This window comes from Malaclemys terrapin, chromosome 11 (assembly GCF_027887155.1).
Source record: "Malaclemys terrapin pileata isolate rMalTer1 chromosome 11, rMalTer1.hap1, whole genome shotgun sequence".
Taxonomy (NCBI): Eukaryota; Metazoa; Chordata; order Testudines; family Emydidae; genus Malaclemys; species Malaclemys terrapin.
Window position 1 is genome coordinate 58,948,315 of NC_071515.1, and position 17,717 is coordinate 58,966,031.

The window sequence follows — 17,717 nt, forward strand, 5'->3', positions numbered from 1 at the left end:
GACTCCCCAAGATTGTTAGCAGTCCACAAAGCCTGCAAGTGCTTCTTACCATTCATACAAGCCTGGCTTGTTCAAGTGATGTGAGACAACATGGCAATAGTGTTCTACATCAACAAGTGGGAGCAAGGTCTATCCCTTTTTGTATAGAAGCTGTCAAGCTTTGGAACTATTCGGCAGTCACTCTTTTGGTAGTACACCCCCCGGGAATACACAACATGCTGACAGACAGCCTCAATACTTCTCCAAGAACCATGAATGGAAGCTCCACCATTTGGTGATACAGATAATTGACAAAGGAGACCCCCCTTTTGGGACCTCTTCATGCCCCCAGGAATACAGGAAATTCACAGTCTACTGGTCCAGGATGGTTCAAGATCTGGATTTCAGGGGAGATGCATTTCTCGTTCCATGGTTGGGACAACTGACTTATGCCTTGCCATCCATTCCACTCTTACCTCAGATCCTGAGGAAAATCAAGCAAGAGAGAGTGTTGGTCATACTGATTGCCTGACATGGCCCCAACAGTTCTGGTTATCAAGCATTTTTTCTGATGTCACCATGTCCAGGCATTTGGATACAGCCTTTCCTGACCTATTGACACAAGGAAAAGGCGAGATTAGGCATCCCAACTTGGCTTCCCTCCACCTGGTATTTGGATGGGCATGAAACTTAGAAAAGACATGTTCACAGGTGATACAGTCAGTCCTTAATAACAGCAGGAAAGAGCCCACAAAAAAAAGTGCTACATAGCAAAATTGAAAAGGTTTTCTATCTGGTGTCAGTGTCTTCAAATAGCCCTCCAAAATTCTGATATCTCTCATTTTAGAATATCTTCCTTCCTTAGAGGTCTCAGGTCTTTAGCTCCTTTGTATGCACCTAGCTGCTATCAGCATTTCTCACCCTCCAATTGATAATCACTCCAACTTCACCCACCCTATCATAGTTCATTTTCAGAAAGTTCTTATTAGAACCTTTCCTCCTGTGACAAAACCTACCCTGTCCTGGGATCTGTGGTGATAATTGGGCCTACACATTTACTCTGTGAGCTTAAGTGTAAAAAATATGTGAAAGTTCATAAGATGTCACAATAACTTAGAATAACAATTTATGGGGAAAGGTATGAAAACAAGCCAGAAAGACTAACTTATTCTAAACAAAAAGGCCTATTGGTTTAACTCAAGGACTGTATAAGATTATGCTTGGTAAATAAGAACATGTGGGTCCAGAAATTAAGGAACCAAAATTGGTGTGTCAAATAATAAGCCTAAAATAATGAGAGTATGTGCTATTCCATGCATTACTCCCTTTTTGGGTCCTTAAAGAGATTTTGGCAGGAAAAACTGTCTACTGAAGTGAGCATCACCATCATGGCTGCCATGCCCACTGTCTCCTGAGACTCTGGACCATCGTCAACCTAATCCTGACCAGACCAGGCTAGAGAAAAGGAGCCAGATGACATCGCCACCTCGGTGTTCCAGCTAAATCCTAACCACCACTTAGTTCTCTCAGCATTAAGTAGAGCTCCATTTAAACCCTAGTCTCATGCTTCTTAGCTCACCTGTCACCTGTCTTTCTAGTGGCCATCACCTAGGCTAGGAGAGTGGGTGAACTGGGGGCCCTTATGGCTGATCCACAATACACAATCTTCCATAGGGACAAAGTTTCACTGAGATTACATCGAAATTTACCCCCAAAGTAATCTTAGATTTCCATCTGAATTGGACAATTCACTTTCCTGTCTTCTTCCCAAAGCTGCACATCACCAGCAAAGACAGGAAGCTTCCTTGTTTGGATGTCTGTTGAGTGTTGGCATTCTACCTATAAAGAACCAAATCCTTTGGAAATCACGTAGACCTTTGGTATCCTTGTGGAATGGATGAGAGAAGAAGCGATCTCTTCCCAGATACTTTCCAAATGGATTTCAGGCTGCATTCTGTTGGGTTATGAATTAGCAGGCATGCCTCCTCCACAGAGTGTGAGGGCCCACTCAACTAGAGCTTATGCTTCATCAGCCGTTTCACCTCGAGACATCTCTCTCACTAAAATCTGTAAAGCAGCTACATGGGGTTCTGTTCAGACCTTTACAAGACATTAAGCCCTAGAACATTCTGCAGCAGATGCATCTTTCAGCACAACAGTCCTCCAGTCATTGGTACCACAGAGTTCCTCACATCCACCTCCTCAATGAATACTGCTTGTCAGTCACCATTATTCAAAAAAGAAAGAGAGGTTACTTACCTTGTACAGTAAATGGAGTTCTTCAAGATATGTGGTCCTTATCTTTATTCTGCTACCCTCCTCCTTCCGCTCTACTATAGAGAATTATCCTGGACAATCTGTGGTAAAAAGACAACAAGAAGTCTGGTGGCACCTTAAAGACTAACAGATTTATTTGTGCATAAGCTTTCGTGAGTAAAAACCTCACTTAAAGGGAAATGGAGAGATGGTCGGCCCGAATTGCTCCTTACATCCTCTGGTTTAGAACACGAGGAGGATAAGGGTGCAAGTGCAGACAAACAGAGGCTGCTAGCAAAAATGTTCCTGTCTCTGGTGCATGGAGTACATGTGAACCTGACAGCGGAATACACCCAAGGACTACGCATCTCAAAGAACTCCAGCTACTGTACAGGGTAAGTAGCTTCTCTGTCTGCAGGGAAAAGTGGGAGAAAACAGGAGAGAAAAAATGTAGGGGATGAGGTAGAAACTATAGTGTAGAGAAAAAAAAGAGATAAGGAATGGTGGTAGAGAGAAAGAAAAGAGGAAATAGTAAATGGAGACAATCTTGGGAAAAGGTTAACTCTGATCCACTATAGGAAAGAGCATGTGGGATGAAGCCAGGGAGAGAGAGTACGCAAAAACATAAGCAAGAAAAACAAAGTCAATAGAATCATTCAGTGGCATTGAACAAAACTCTGTGAATAGATTATTTGATGGATTTCATCAGAATCCACCAAGTATTTTATTCAATTGATACTTTTCTAGTAACTGACTGGTTCATCAAATACTATTCATTAAATGTTTTGTTAGATGAAATTTGTCAAATATATCTAATGAATATTTATTTCAGCATTCCACCTGCCCCAGGGCTACATTAATTTTTAAACCTCTATTAAGTAGAATGTGGACTGACAGTATTACATTTAAATACAGCACACAACTGTTCCGTTGTTTTGAATTGCAAGTGGGGCGTCTTTGGGTAAGTGCTCTTTATATGGCAGCTTGGGTATTTTTCACATTGGCTTGACAATTTAGACCTTGGGCTATTAGGTGTCAGGTAATATTTTCAAGACCTGTCCCCACTTTTGAAAATGTTGGCCTCAGGATTTGGCCCATTTAGCATTATTACCCCATGCTGTGAAATATTTTCTCAGAGGCTTGAGGATAATACATATTGTAAATGTGAACTTAAATTTCTACAAAAGATTCACTTCAGTGTGCCGTTTTCCATACCTTAATGCACTGTTCCATGTGTTTCCTGCTGATACCTACTTTAGGGTTGAATGAGATAAAGCATAGGCTGTAAGGTGGTTCATTGTGCTGTAAGGAACAAGTTGTAATTTACTAATTGACCATATTTGTGATTATCTCAGCGAAACACCAGATTTCAGTGTCAACTAAAATAAGTCCAGAGTAAAATTTAAAGTCTAACTGTTCTCAGGCAGTTTCAACATTATCAGCTATTGGGGACAGGTTTCAGAGTGGTAGTCGTGTTAGTCTGTATCAGCAAAAACAATGAGGAGTCCTTGTGGCACCTAATGGCCTGAATAAAGACTAGTTTCAGAGTAACAGCCGTGTTAGTCTGTATCCGCAAAAAGAAGAACAGGAGTACTTGTGGCACCTTAGAGACTAACAAATTTATTAGAGCATAAGCTTTCGTGGACTACAGCCCACTTCTTCGGATGCATATGCATCCGAAGAAGTGGGCTGTAGTCCACGAAAGCTTATGCTCTAATAAATTTGTTAGTCTCTAAGGTGCCACAAGTACTCCTGTTCTTCTTTTTGTGAATAAAGACTGGGAGTGGTTGGGTCATTACAAAACCTAAACTTAATTTCCCCATTACTAATTTCTCCTACTGTTACTCACACCTTCTTGTCAACTGTCTGTAATGGGCCATGCTCTTACCACTTCAAAAGTTGTTTTTCTTCCCTTGGTATCCTGCTGTTAATTGATTTATCTCATTAGACTGACCTCACACTTGGTAAAGCAACCCCCATCCTTTCATGTATTTATACCTGCTCCTGTATTTTTCACTTCATGCATCTGATGAAGTGGGCTCTAGACCACAAAAGCTTATGTCCAAATCAATTCATTAGTCTCTAAGGTGCCACAAAGACAGGTTTCAGAGTAGCAGCCGTGTTAGTCTGTATCCGCAAAAAGAAGAACAGGAGTACTTGTGGCACCTTAGAGACTAACAAATTTATTAGAGCATAAGCTTTCGTGGACTACAGCCCACTTCTTTGGATGCATATAGAATGGAACATATATTGAGGAGATATATATACACACATACAGAGAGCATAAACAGGTGGGAGTTGTCTTACCAACTCTGAGAGGCCAATTAATTAAGAGAAAATAAACTTTTGAAGTGATAATCAAGCTAGCCCAGTACAGACAGTTAAGAAGTGTGAGAATACTTACAAGGGGAGATAGATTCAATGTTTGTAATGGCTCAGCCATTCCCAGTCCTTATTCAAACCGGAGTTGATTGTGTCTAGTTTGCATATCAATTCTAGCTCAGCAGTCTCTCGTTGGAGTCTGTTTTTGAAGTTTTTCTGTTGTAATATAGCCACCCGCAGGTCTGTCACTGAATGACCAGACAGGTTAAAGTGTTCTCCCACTGGTTTTTGAGTATTTTGATTCCTGATGTCAGATTTGTGTCCATTAATTCTTTTGCGTAGAGACTGTCCGGTTTGGCCAATGTACATGGCAGAGGGGCATTGCTGGCACATGATGGCATATATCACATTGGTAGATGTGCAGGTGAACGAGCCCCTGATGGTATGGCTGATGTGATTAGGTCCAATGATGATGTCACTTGAATAGATATGTGGACAGAGTTGGCATCGGGGTTTGTTACAAGGATAGGTTCCTGGGTTAGTGGTTTTGTTCAGTGATGTGTGGTTGCTGGTGAGTATTTGCTTTAGGTTGGGGGGTTGTCTGTAAGCGAGGACAGGTCTGTCTCCCAAGATCTGTGAGAGTAAAGGATCATCTTTCAGGATAGGTTGTAGATCTCTGATGATGCGCTGGAGAGGTTTTAGTTGGGGGCTGAAGGTGACAGCTAGTGGTGTTCTGTTATTTTCTTTGTTGGGCCTGTCTTGTAGGAGGTGACTTCTGGGTACTCGTCTGGCTCTGTCAATCTGTTTTTTCACTTCAGCAGGTGGGTATTGTAGTTTTAAGAATGCTTGATAGAGATCTTGTAGGTGCTTGTCTCTATCCGAGGGGTTGGAGCAAATGCGGTTATATCTTATGTGGTGCATTCTCCGTCCCCTCCCCCCCCCCCAAATCAGTGTGTTACATTTAAATATTTTTTTAAAATATAGAACTAAGGTAACATAAATGCTACATGTTTTTGGAAAGATGGTAATAGGATGATCTGTCAACTAAACTTTTTGCTCATTTTTTTTTTAGAGCCCAGTGATAGACCTCCAATTCTTCTGATTGCAAGCTCTGAAACTATTGATGTATTATATCTTAATGGAAGTCAAGTTTCTACTCCAAACTCAGTGAAAGGAAATGGAATTAATACACTGGATTTTATATACAATAAGGACACAATTTGTTGGATTGAATCGAGAGAATCTTCAAGTCAGCTGAAATGTACCAAGATATCAAAATCTGGAAGATTAACAGATGAATGGATAATAAACATTGCTCAGTATCTTCACAGTAAGTATTTTAATTTTGTTAGTGGGATTCCATTAGCAAAATAGTAAAAAATACCTGTCTTTCTAGCAAACTTTGCTTGCAGACTTAAAAACTATTATTTTGGTGCTTAGTGTTGTTGATATTTCAAGATATTCTGTTGCTCTGCGGAGGCATTAAACATTGAAAGGCACAGAAGCATTTTTCTGCTTTGTTGCTGTTTCCCTCTCTAATGCATAGACACAAAGGGTTGAAAAAAGCTGTGAGTTTTCACAGAGTCTAACTGCACTGTGTGATTGGTATGATATTACAAAAAAACAAAGCCATTACAAAGGAAGAAGAAACTTGAAAATGCCTTTTTTTCTGAAATGTGTTGATAGATAAAATTTGTTGAAAATGATTGTTTCCAGATAAATTATAAGATGCTAATTAACAACATGTGCATATAATTGTCACATTTACTGTAGATTAGTAGAGCTTCATTACTTTCAAACACTTGTAATATTTCCTAATTTACTGGAAATTTCTCACTTTTGCACTAGGAAGATTTAGAGTCGCCCTCATGATGAGTTATCCCTCTGTGCAGTTTAACTAGTGTAGAAAGATTGTGCAATGCTAAACTTTAGAATTGGATGCCTCTGAATTGGAATCTCCATCATTTTGCCCTCTTTTTCTGAAAACCCTACTCAGTCCCCTCTTAAGTAGAGATGGACCTGAGCCAGACAATTCTGATCTAGATTTTAAACCCCTTCACCACCAAGTGGGCGTGTTCGGACCCAGGGTTTGATTGGGACTATAATGGAGATGGTGCCAACTGCAAAACATGACTACAGGTTCTAATGATGAATTTCTGCACTTAGGCAGATTTCACAAGTAATATTCAGATCACCAAGAAAAATACCTTTTTCAATGTATGCCTATGGCATAAGGAACTTTTTCCCTCTTACACATCCATCCATGCCCATCCTTTACTACTTCGAAAATCAAGAACTTTTTTTTAGTCAGAGGAATTTACTACTTTCGCCACTGTCTGCCCTTCTGAGTGATCCTACATTTTCCCTCAGATACTAAGGCTACTTTGTATGTTTGAACTTGTTCTTATTTTACTTGGACTTCCATTGTGTATTTTTCACAGTTCTTTATATTTTCACTACAAAGTCCCAATTTTCTTGCCAGTGGGACTGGAGTGGGCACTTCCTAAATATCTTTTTTGTTCTTTTTATTGCATAAAATGAAAGGAATTAGCTAGGGTTCTTCACAAAATTATTATGCATCCGAAGAAGTGGGCTGTAGCCCACGAAAGCTTATGCTCTAATAAATTTGTTAGTCTCTAAGGTGCCACAAGTACTCCTGTTCTTTTTAATTAACAGTGTGTCCCCTCATCCTCTAAACTCCATCATCAAAGCACAGTCTCAATGCACTATTTGGGTCTTCCCCAATTCCTGTCTGTGCTCCCTATGCATAGAAAGACTTAACAGTCCGAATGTTGCAGTGTCTGCATTAGCACATCTGTTTTCAGAATCAGGGTTGAACTATGATTGGGAAATGAACATAGTGGCTCAAATCTGTGAGCTAATCAGTTTTTGTAGGCACTGTATTTTCACACCAGTCTGTGGACTCTATATATTTTTTCTGAATCTTTACATCTAATTGTTTGGTCTAATTACTTTTGAATTGATATTTCCCTGGCTATGGAGTATGCTACAAAGATTTGTTCCAACTTTTAATTTAATCTTGACTTAGATAACTATACTGTAGTCTCATTCCCTGCCTCATTAGAAGGATAACAGTAATCCACCTGGTGCTTCTAATCAGGCCAATCTCAAGAGGCACTAATTTCCACTTGGAGTTACCTGAAACTGTATCCTACAGGGGAGAAGAGGACCTCTGATGGCTACAATCCACAGCCTCTGGAGAATTAAATTTTAGCATCTCTCTCTCTCATACACACAATTCATCTTATTTTTTCTCATTTTGCAGTGTTTCCTTACTATAAATTAATTAAGTTTCATTTGACAATCAATAAAGAACACCTGATTCGGCATGTTCCTGTGTCAGCCAAGACTAACAAATGGTCATACCCATAGAATTCTTCAAAGAAAAATGAACAGTAGTCTCCCTACCATGGAAAGATAGTCCCTTAATTTCTCTTATTTGGTGTTTTGGCCAATAACAGGCACAACAAGAACAAAGGGCCACCCCTGTGAAGTCTTTGTACAGAAAACAAAGAAAAATACTGCCCCTTGCAGTGCTTCTTTATCCCAATCTTGCAAGGTATCTGTTTGTGACTAAACACTATTCAATATCTTTACCAATGATCTGGAGGAAAACATAAAATCAGTGATGGTAAAGTTTACATTTGACACAAAAATTGGTGGAATGATAAGTAGTAATGGGGACAGTTATATGGATTGACCTGAATTGCTTGGTGAGATGGGCTCATTTGAATAATATGCTTTTTAACAAAGCCAAATGCAAGATCCCACATCGAGGATTCTCTGTAACCTGAAGTCTTTAACAGAAAAAAAAACATAGTGAGATTTGATGGCTTGACAAATTCAAACTATAAATGTGGAGCAATTTTGTAACTGTGAGGGTAATTAACCATTGGAACAATTTTCCAAGTGTGGATTATCCATCAAGGCAGGATATCTTGAGAAATGATATTCTATATCTCAAAATGAATCTATGGGCTTGATACAGAAATTATTTTATGAGGGTTTTGCACCTGTGTTACACAAAAGGTCAGCTAGATTTCACAATGGACGCTTCTGGCCTTAAAATCTATGAAGACTTCCATAAGAACTCTATCTCTCAGCCAGTTCCATCTGTCTGGAAGCACACAGCCCCCACTTGATCCATCAGCACTGACAGGAGAGGGGAATTTCAGTCAACCCTCCACGTTTTGAACTCCAGTCTCCGAGCCTGTGAAAGTTAGCAACCTGGTTTTCCATCCCAAATCACAAAATACCACTTCAGACCTCTTCCTCTCCCTCAACAACTACATCCTTTCTCCAACAGGTATGTTCTCTGAATAAAACCCTGTAACTAAGTAGTGCTGGCCTTGGTGGCTATTTTCAAGTACCTACATGGGGAAAAAATTCTGATGGTAGACAGAATTAATCTTAACCTAGCAGAAAAAAAGCATAATGAGAGATAGAGGTACAGTGATAGGCTCATTCTCGAAGTGTGTGTGTGTGTGTGTGTGTGTGTGTGTGTGTGTGTGTGTGTAAAAACACTCCTCCTTACCAATGGCATCTCTCAGAGTTGGCCTGCAATTTCTTTCCCTCTTCCTTCATCTCTATGACAGCATGACTCTTGCAACTGTAGAGAAGTGTAAAGGAAGGCCAAACATTTCCAAGTACAGAAGAAGTTTTTGTAAATGATAAATGAAAGTAACATTACTCTTTTTGCTGCGGTCAGCACTTTTTTGCAAGTTGTTCCATGTAAATTTATCTCAAAACAGGCATAACAGTCTGAGAACCATCATATATCTGCAACATTTTAATATATAAAATACTCTTTGATTAGATTATTCTGCTTGTAAAATATATCAGTGTTTTGAGTTTTGTTAACATGATTTTGTAAAATAGAATAATTGTGCATGCTATCAACATCTAAAACTAATAGATAATTAGTTTGGTGGGGATCTGAAATGTGAGACTCTGTACTGAACATTTTACAAATGTATTTTTATTATTATCAGTTATAAGATTAATTTAATTTAAAAAGTACATGAACAAAAAACCCCAAAGAAATAGTAGCATTTTTCTAGTGTGGAATTAAAGGAGGGAAAAACAAATAAATGTTAAGGTATAAGATTCTGATTACATACAGGCCTTCCCAAATACTATATGTATTTACTTAAGTCTTTGAAATTCACATACACTAAGTTGGCTTTTTCCAGATTTTACATGATATTCTGTCATACTGTTCTTTAAAGCCAGGTTCTATCTAAAAGCTGAACTCTCCTTACTTTGCTAAGTCCTCAGTGGACTTTTGTAATGGCAACCAGGGGTTAAAGAATTGCTCTGGGCTCAGCCAGCCCTACCCCACCATACCTGTAGGAAATCCTCCAACTGGAGGAGGAGTTAAGAGGCAGGGGAGCAGCTCATGTGGTGGCAGACCTGGGAAGAGAGCAGACCTGCAATCTGCAGCTCCAGCAGTTGAGAGCTGAGGAAAAGATAGAATATCTTCCCATGACAACTGCCGAAAGGTCTCTCACTGAGGAAAGGGAGAACTGCTACAGGGATAGCCTGAGAGAGAAGCATTGTCCTCTCCCTCTCATATGGACTCAGAGTTTTGTTAATTCCTCTTTATTTTGTTTGGACTGCCCCAACAGGGGAAAGCCCTAGAACTGAGCTGGCCCAGGAGGTTGGGCCATACTGCAGAAGGAAGCAGTTGCCATCCAGTTGAGTAAGAAAGCTATTGTGCTATATGCAGCTGCCAGAAGGTGCTAGGTGGCTTTCACGCCACCTAAACCCAAATGGTGACCTTGGAACAATCACAGGGGAGGTGATAGGGAGGGCAGCCTTAAGTAGCCTCTGGCTGTCAGATCACTGATAACCCTCAAAGGCTGTGGGCTGGAACCCAGTTGAGTGGGAGGGCCTAAGTCCTGACCACCAGCTGACGCTAGCCTAACAACCAAACTCCAATCAAGGACCATCACAACCTTCAACAGCCCAAACATTTCCAATAGGGCCACAACGCCTGTGTAGCAGCTTCTTACCTCTCTCTGTTTAGCATACAGTCGTGCCTCAGTTTCCCCACTAATCACAATCCAAGACAGATAATTTATCTTGCTTTCTGGCCAAACTGAAAAATCACTCATTCCAGGATAATGAAAGGGTAATGAAAGGGTAATGAAACAGATCAAAACAGAATCCTAAATTACTAGGGCCACAATCCTCCCTTCTCATGTCTGAGTAACTTTCTTGGTTACAGCAGTTCCCCAAAGTCCTTCATCCTCTCTGGGCCACAGCCTTCAGGCTCTTGTATGACCTTCTCTTCTTAGGGAACTCACTAGGTCACTTCTGTGTGGACTATAGCATACTACAAATCTGAGGCCTGGTTTGATTTTTAATTATTTTTAAAAACACTCTCTCCTGCTATTGTAAACTGAAGTTAAAATGTATGATAAATAATTTACCAGTGAAAACAATCACCGCCAAACTGTGGACATTTTTCTTTCATTCTTCTACTAAGGCTTGTCTTGATTTTTACTCATAAATTCCCTGACTGTTTTATAGAGATCTATCTCTGCTCTTTCCAAGCTGAGCTGTTCTTTCACAAGGCCAATTTAGGGAAATTCACACAATCAACTTCATGTCAATTAAACTAACTGACAGCAAATTTAACACTTATTTCTGAACACTAATTTATTACTGCAAATATTTCCTTATTACAAATAAGTGCTAAAACCTTAAGGCCTGATCCAAAGCCTATTGAAGTCAATGGTATCCTTTCCATTCACTTTAATGGATCTTGGATCAGGACCTTAAAAAGAATTCCTCCGCCTCCTAAAATATTCTTTGAAAGCCTTTATAAGCATCCAAACAGGTGGTGATAGGAGTCTAGTGCCAGAAGACAACTCCGTCATGCTACACTTTTGCAAAATATTTTGATAATTCCAAAAAGGATGCAGTAGAACTAAAAAAAGAATAGCTGCCAAATTTCTAGTTTTTATAGCATCATAGAAATGTAGGGCTGGAAGTGACTTGGAGACGCCAGCTTACCCATCTCCCATTGCTGAGGAAGGATTAAGTATGCCTATATCATCCCTGACAGGTGTTTTTCTCCAAAACCTTTTTCATAAGGAAGAAGGATGACCATGAGAAAAATATCTGATACTCCCAAGACATCCTTTGTTTGCTTCCTTTGTAGTAAAAATATGACAATCTAATTTCTTTCTAACTTTGGGAAGAAGAACCCACAACTAGGAACTGGCATGCCAAATTTTAGCCCAAAGGAAAATTTAATTTCTAAGTCAGAATGTGATTAAACAGCAGGTCTTCAATAGAGATCCTGTGAGTCTTAAACAATAGAGGTGCTGCTATCATAGGCTTGATATTTCAGAAGTTTACTTCTGAGCATAGGGCTTAGCGCCATTAGCTAACCTATTGATTTTAATGGGAGAACTGGTGTTAGTGAGTGTAACTTTCCCACTTAGTGTTTGCAGGACTTAGTCAATATTGCTGACTCTTGCAAATTTTTGTTTTTGGCCCCTGCTGTATCAGTCTTCTAGTGATGCCAAAATCTCTGGCCATCACATGATCTGGGGGTAGTAAGATAGAGAGAGAAGCTCCTTTAGTCTAGTGGAGATTGCACTAAAGTGTATACTCCAATACCATGCATTCTAGTCCTGCATGCTATTAATATTTCTGTGCACTTTACAACCCTTACTATGATCCAAAGCCTAGTACTGCTCCACAGTAAGGCATAAGTATCAGTCACACTTCTGATAGATAGCTGAAATCTTGCGAAAGGTTCCCTGCAGGCAGAGTTGCCAGTGGAACCTAGTTTTCTAATATAACAAAAGCCTAATCTCACCTGTTTTTCCACATAGTCTTTTGCAAGAAATGTAGCAAATAATATGCTTCTGTTGTCCAGGCTTACCACACTGTTGAGAAGCTGGAAAACCCTAAGGAAGGGGATTTAAGAAGCCTTGGTATGCAGATAACTTAGAGTAACTTAGGGTATGTCTACACTGGCAAGTTTCTGTGCCACAAGTTATACCACTTTTATTGAAACGCTGGAATTAAACAGCTTCTGTGTGTTCACACTGTGCTCCTTGTGATGCTGGAGCGGATCCACATTAGCAGCTCGTGCAACATCAAAGACAGCAGTACATTGTGGTAGCTATCCCACTGTGCAACTGGCCGCAGGGTTTGCAATGCCTCATGGGACAGGCACAGCGTCACATGATGCAGGTTTCCCAATCCCATTGTTCCATGGGCATCCTGCTACATTGCCAGCTGCTTTTCAACTCAAGGTGGGGGAGAGAGTGTGTGACAGGGAATGTGTGTGTGTATGGAGTGGGGGAGAGAGGCAGTGAGTTTTGGGGGACAGCGAGTGTGTCAGCATGCTGTCTTGTAAGTTCAGACAGCGGCAAGAAGCAACCTGTCCTGAGGCGGGGGAGGAGGGGAAACCCTGACATCATACCCTTCCTCCCTCCCTGTGATCTCTGCACAGCAATCTCTCTCTCTCTCTCACACACACACACATACACACATGCCTGCCTCTGTGTTCAGCAGCACGAGCATTCCGCATTAATGGTTTGCTTTGTGTCCAGGAGCAGATCAGCACAGCACACAAGGGTTGTCAGAAACGATGCTTTGAAAGGGGAGGGGCGCATGTCTCCAGAGCAGCCGAGTTCAAAACAATGAGCAGAGCGGTCACGTGAGGCATTATGGGACAGCTCTGGAGGCAAATTACAGCGCAGAAAGCGATCAAGTGTTTACACTGGCAATAGAGCGCTGGAGCCTCTGCGCAAATAGCCTTACGAGTCTCGTCGAGGTGGGTTTTTTGCAGCACTGCAACTGAAGAGTTTCTGTGCGCAAAGTGGCTCAGCAGTGTGTGCACATCTGCAGTTTGAGCTCAAAAAGCTGCTTTACTGTGCAGAAACTTGCCAGTGTAGAGAAGTGATGGAAATGACTAGCCCTGATATACAGGTGACTGGGTTGCCCAAGAGGAGGGACAAAAGGATTTGTGAAATTGTGATAGGTAGGTCAGCAAATGAATACCTGTTTCATAATAAATGGGAACCAACTAGTGGAAATTTTACATGGAAACTTAATGTTATGTTGAGGGGAAACTAACATATGTAACACTAGGTACAAAGGTGATTGTCTCTCTGGTGTGGGTGTTTGGGGCATTACTGATGAACTTCAGAGCTTTTTACTTGTGGCTCACCAGGTTTGAATCCTGCCCAGTGTAGAAGGATTAATAACGTTCCCATCTAGTAGCAGCTTGGTAGCCCCTATAGGATATGCGTTTGGTAAATCTGAGTTTCATCTCCCATGTTACAAACTGCCCACTGTGCTTTGCATTAGATGATAACAAGCTCTTCAGGCAGGGACTGTCTCTTACTAAGTGTTGGTACAGGATTCAGTATAATGGTGGACCTGATCCCAGTTTAGTGCTCTAGTGAGAGCCAAAATTGCCATAGTCATTATAAATCTGTGAGAGTTGGTAACCCTGTGATTGTCACATACACTGGACGTGGGAAGGGGGATTAAAAAATCAGATAGATTAACAAAATATGATTTATTTTTTTAATCTCATGATTTTAGGGTCTAATTTATTTTTTAATTTATTTTATTATATTTTTAACTTCTGGGATTGGGGACGCTGCTGAGTAGCCCATAATGTAGAGCACTGGCATTGCACATAACTCCATTAAGCGTCCGAGATAAAGTCCACTGAAGTCAGTGGAAAGATGCCCATTGATTTCAGTGGATTTTGGATTAGGCCCTAAAATACTAAATAACTGAAGGTGCCTTTCAGTTATAATAGTCAAGATTTTTTAAAATAATAGTAATAATAAAACCTCTTCCTTTGTTGTGAGTCAGTTTGAACATAATAAACCTTGTTTTTGGTTATACAGTTTGTGATGTCAATGAATGGAGCATTCATTCTGAAATGGAAAGTTTCAATGTAATGGAAATCTTTTCAGTGGAGTAAATCATTTTTGGCAAAGTCAGTTTTAAGCTGTGTAATTTTCTCGGTTGGTTTGGAAACAAAGTGATTTAATGTTTGGAAGTAATTTAATGAGGGGAGTGGGGCAGGCATGTGCAAGGAGGTTGGGCTCTCCTGTCACTGCTTATAAACCCTGTATTTTATCAACATGTCACAGAACAGATGCAGTATGCTATGGTGGGCTAGGCAGTCACCATGACAGTCCTTGAGTTGCTGATAAAGTTTGAATATTCTTTCCATGCATAATTACATAAAATCTCTGTCACACCATATAAGCAAAAATAATTAGCTAATTGAAAAATGCTTCAATACCTGTCATCGTATATGGTTCCAGAGACTGTATTTTTTGCCTTTTTTCAACTTGTTTTCAGGCCATGCACCAGTATTTTATCAGCAGACCTAATTCCTTTATAAATATAAAAAAGTCCAGTGCTATTTCCATTTTATTTCAGAAATATTCAGCCCAGGTTCACTTTCATTTTGAGAGTCTTTCAGGAAAGCAGCAGTTGCTCCTTGAGTCAGCCCAGTTGGCAGTATTCCCCAGGATTATTTTCAAATGGAAAAAAATTGCTGCCTGTAAAGTTAACTGAACTACTTGAGGAAAGATGGACCAAATGAGATGAAGGCTCAGATTTTTAAAGGTATTTAGGTGTTGCTCTGGTCAATGTTGCAATGCGTAATTGACTCTAGGAGCCTAAGAGTTCATCTACACAGCAGCCAGTGTGATTCCCAGCTCAGGTAGAGGTGCACAAACTAGCTCTGCTTGAGCTAGCACCTAAAAGAAGCAGGAGGGCCCCAGCAGCATGTGCTAGTCACCTCAGTATGCACCCCAAGGGTTGGGCAGGGCTGTACTCCGTACTTGGAACAGCTTCAAGAGAAACTCATACCAGCATACCCACAGTTTGGTGGTCAGGGCACACTCCTGGAAGATGGGAGACCTCAGTTCCAGTCCTTCCGTCAAATCAGGCAGAGCAGGGATTTGGAAATACGTTGCCCTCATCCCAGGAGAGTGCCCTAATCCTTGTGCTATATGGTAGGAAGGGTGTGTGTGTGTCTCCTTTCTAGCAAGAACGGGCTGACCTGGTTTAGGCACCTAAACCTACACCCAGGAGACGGTTCACAGTTGTGAATCCCAGGAAGAGATAGGTGCATCCCTCTGGTCTGTCAGTTAGGCACCTAAATACCTTTGTGGATCTGGGCCTAAAGCACCTCTCTTTTCCTCTGTTATAGACTCCTGGCCAATGTTGATGGCTCCCAACTCATCATGAGTGCTGCTGTGAATCCCATTTTTAAGTGTCTGACTCACCCCATGAATTGTATAGGGAACCTGGGTTCCTAACTCAGGGCTGTGGATTCCATTCAGCGGCCGAGCACCTAAACATTAGGCATTGCAATGCTGAGCTTGAGTCCCTTTTGTGGATCTAGCCCCAAGGCCCAGATCCTTACAAGTGTTTAGGCACCTAACTCTCATTGATTTCCAATCAAAGTTAGGCCCAGATCCTGAAAGGTACATAAGTGCCTAAATCACTTTTGAAAATGAGACTTAGGATCCTATACAAGCTAGGCTTTGTAACATCGACAGGAGCAATGCCTAAAATACCTTTACAAATCTGGGCCAAAGTGATTAAACTTAAATCATTAATATAAGTTTTGTAAAAGTCTGTACACCTGTTATAATCCACACTCTATATTGCCTCAAATCAACAGATTGCCCTTCCTTTTTCTTATGTTAAACAAACACAAACAAACAAACTTGTACAAACAGCAGTTCTGTTTAGCTTTCACAAAGTTCCACACAGTTTCATAAGTTTTTGTAAAATTATATAGTTACTATGGGCAGTGTTCAAATATGATTTCTTTATAAACCGTTACCTTGAAAGTGACCAAAAGGCTCAGTGCAAGAAACTACTGCTTCCATTTAGAAAGCTATTGTGTGGTGAGGAATGCAGAGCTACTACAGTACCTCATTTCATTGGCTCAACTGTGTTTTCAAAGTAATAGAGAACATTAATATTGTTTCATTCAGGGGAAGTCCTACCAAATAAGGCATTTAACATTAGACTGGTCAAAAACCTTGCAAATATAGGGCAAGATTATGATCAGCCCCCATATGAGTGTGCAAGAGGGAGAGATGGTGCAAGTATCCTCCTATATCCCTTACACATCTGTGCAAGGGAGTGGCACCACGGCATTCTTTGCTTGCAGGGAAGCAAGGATGGTCTAGTGGTTAGAGCCAGGTTTAATTCTCTGGTCTTGCACAGACTGTCTGTATGACTTTGAGTAAATAACTTAGTCTCTAGTTTCTCAGTTCACCATCTATAAAATGAGGATAATAGCAGTTATATACCTCACAGGGCTGTTATGAAGATAAACACATCAAAGATGATAAGGTGCCACACTGATCTGGGCCATCTATGTACAAGTAGATAGAACTCCACAAGGCTGCTGGCACTAGCCTCACTCAAGTGATCAGAAAGGGGTTGTATGGGAACAGACACTGTACCTTTCAAAAGCAAGGTGCAGAAGCTGCAGTCCAGAGAGTTTTGGTTAAGTATTGTGCTTCTCTGAAACTACAGTTGCCATAGAACAGTTTATATGGTCTATTGTGGGCTCTATGGTTTAATATTTGGTAGCATTCCATTTACGATAGGTGCATTAACAAATCATTAACGGTCAGATCCTATCACTCTTATTCAAATTGAGAAATACCTTATCAATGGGAATGCTTGTGGAATAAGATGCATTTCAATGTAAGGGTGGCAGAATCAAGTCATAAATAAGATTCATCTAAGCATTTTGCTCCTGTTGGCCATTTTTTTTTTTTCAGGAAGGGGAAGAGAAATAGCTGGTGCGTAGGTCTAAAACGTCCTCTATTATTATTATTTTTATTTATTTATTTACTTATTTATTTATTAATTACTTGCATTATAGTAGTGGCTTGATGCTCCAGCTAGGCCTGAGTATTGTGTACAAACATTTGTCTGCCTGGAAAAGACAATGCCTTCTTACTATCTTAATTTAAGACAAAACAGAAAAAATAAGTGGGACAAAGAGGAGAGAGGGAGGGTGTGGTAACAGTAACATAAGCATGTTTGTTTGTTTTTTTTAAATCACAAACTAGCTATGTCCACAGTTTTTAGGTACAGACAGTTTTGTT

The 17,717-nt window shown here is 40.4% G+C and overlaps 1 protein-coding gene across 1 annotated transcript in view; it reads left to right on the forward strand.

The window, feature by feature from the left end:
* The window catches only part of LRP1B (LDL receptor related protein 1B), a 1,255,163-nt gene that overhangs the window by 549,158 nt on the left and 688,288 nt on the right, over positions 1–17,717 (forward strand). The window contains exon 6 of the mRNA XM_054044441.1: positions 5,630–5,887. Within this exon, the coding sequence (XP_053900416.1) occupies positions 5,630–5,887 (258 nt within the window). The remainder of the gene's footprint in view (positions 1–5,629; positions 5,888–17,717) is intronic.